General features: G+C 52.7%; 1 protein-coding gene across 1 annotated transcript; it reads right to left on the bottom strand.

Moving 5' to 3' along the window:
• Positions 1-53: 53 nt before the first annotated feature.
• Positions 54-725, bottom strand: LOC108804271 (dihydropyrimidinase-related protein 5-like; the record flags this gene model as incomplete). The annotated part of the gene is made up of 2 exons (XM_018576010.1): positions 554-725; positions 54-248 (listed from the first exon to the last, which is right to left on the bottom strand). Coding segments are annotated over exons 1-2 (345 nt in total), but the record flags the coding sequence as incomplete, so codon positions are not given.
• Between the last annotated feature and the right edge of the window lie 118 nt (positions 726-843).

Raw genomic sequence — 843 nt, 5'->3', positions numbered from 1 at the left:
GAATTGGGGTGATCTGAGGGGTGAAGGTGCAGGAATTGGATGATTGGTAACACTTTGTGGGTTCTCACCTCAGCCACCAGGTCCCCGTTCTCGGCGTGGACCCGGGTTATGGCCCCCAGGTCCTTACAATGCCGGAACACCTGGTAGAGCTCGCTGTCCCGCAGCATGTACACATCCTTGTAGGTCATGAACATCTGGAAGGAGTTGACGCCCTTCTCTCGTACCAAGGTCTCCATCTCCGCCTTCACCTGCAGGGAACGCACAACAGGAGGGACAATCAGCACACGCATGAAGCATGCTCTCCCTCTCAGCACATATAATGCCTACACTGTACAGGAACTTCCAGAGCCTGATACCGGTCACATGCGTGTACTTACTGATGATGATCACAGAGGTGCAATGTTTGTCATTCTACATGCCAACATCCTTCGATGCTGTTCAGTACACAGGCTCTGAGATGCGCAGGCTTTGGTAGTACAACACGCAGCTCAGTGGGCCGAGTGATATGTTTGCACTCAATCTCCTCTGAACGGCTACGTGTGTGTCTCATTACCTTGGGTCCCCACCAGGTGACACCCATGTGCAGAGCGTAGTCACAGCAAACTTTGGGGTCAGCGAGGCTCCTGCACTTCTCGTACGCGTCCAGCAGGGAGATGTCTTTATCCGGTAGAACGTGACCGATGATCATGGTGGTGCCGCCCATCAGTGCCGCCTGCAGGGGTCAGAGGTCAGGACTGGTTAGCGATCCATCGTTACAACCATCACATGCCGAAAACAGCTATTTGCATATTAATATATTGGTACACCGGAGAGGGGGGTATAATACCTCTTCTATTACAGGAA

Source organism: Nanorana parkeri, unplaced genomic scaffold (genome assembly GCF_000935625.1).
Source record: "Nanorana parkeri isolate BGI_ZX_2015 unplaced genomic scaffold, ASM93562v1 scaffold9054, whole genome shotgun sequence".
NCBI classification, from domain to species: domain Eukaryota; kingdom Metazoa; phylum Chordata; class Amphibia; order Anura; family Dicroglossidae; genus Nanorana; species Nanorana parkeri.
Note: the sequence above shows the minus strand (reverse complement) of the source record. Positions and strands in the feature narration are given on the sequence as shown.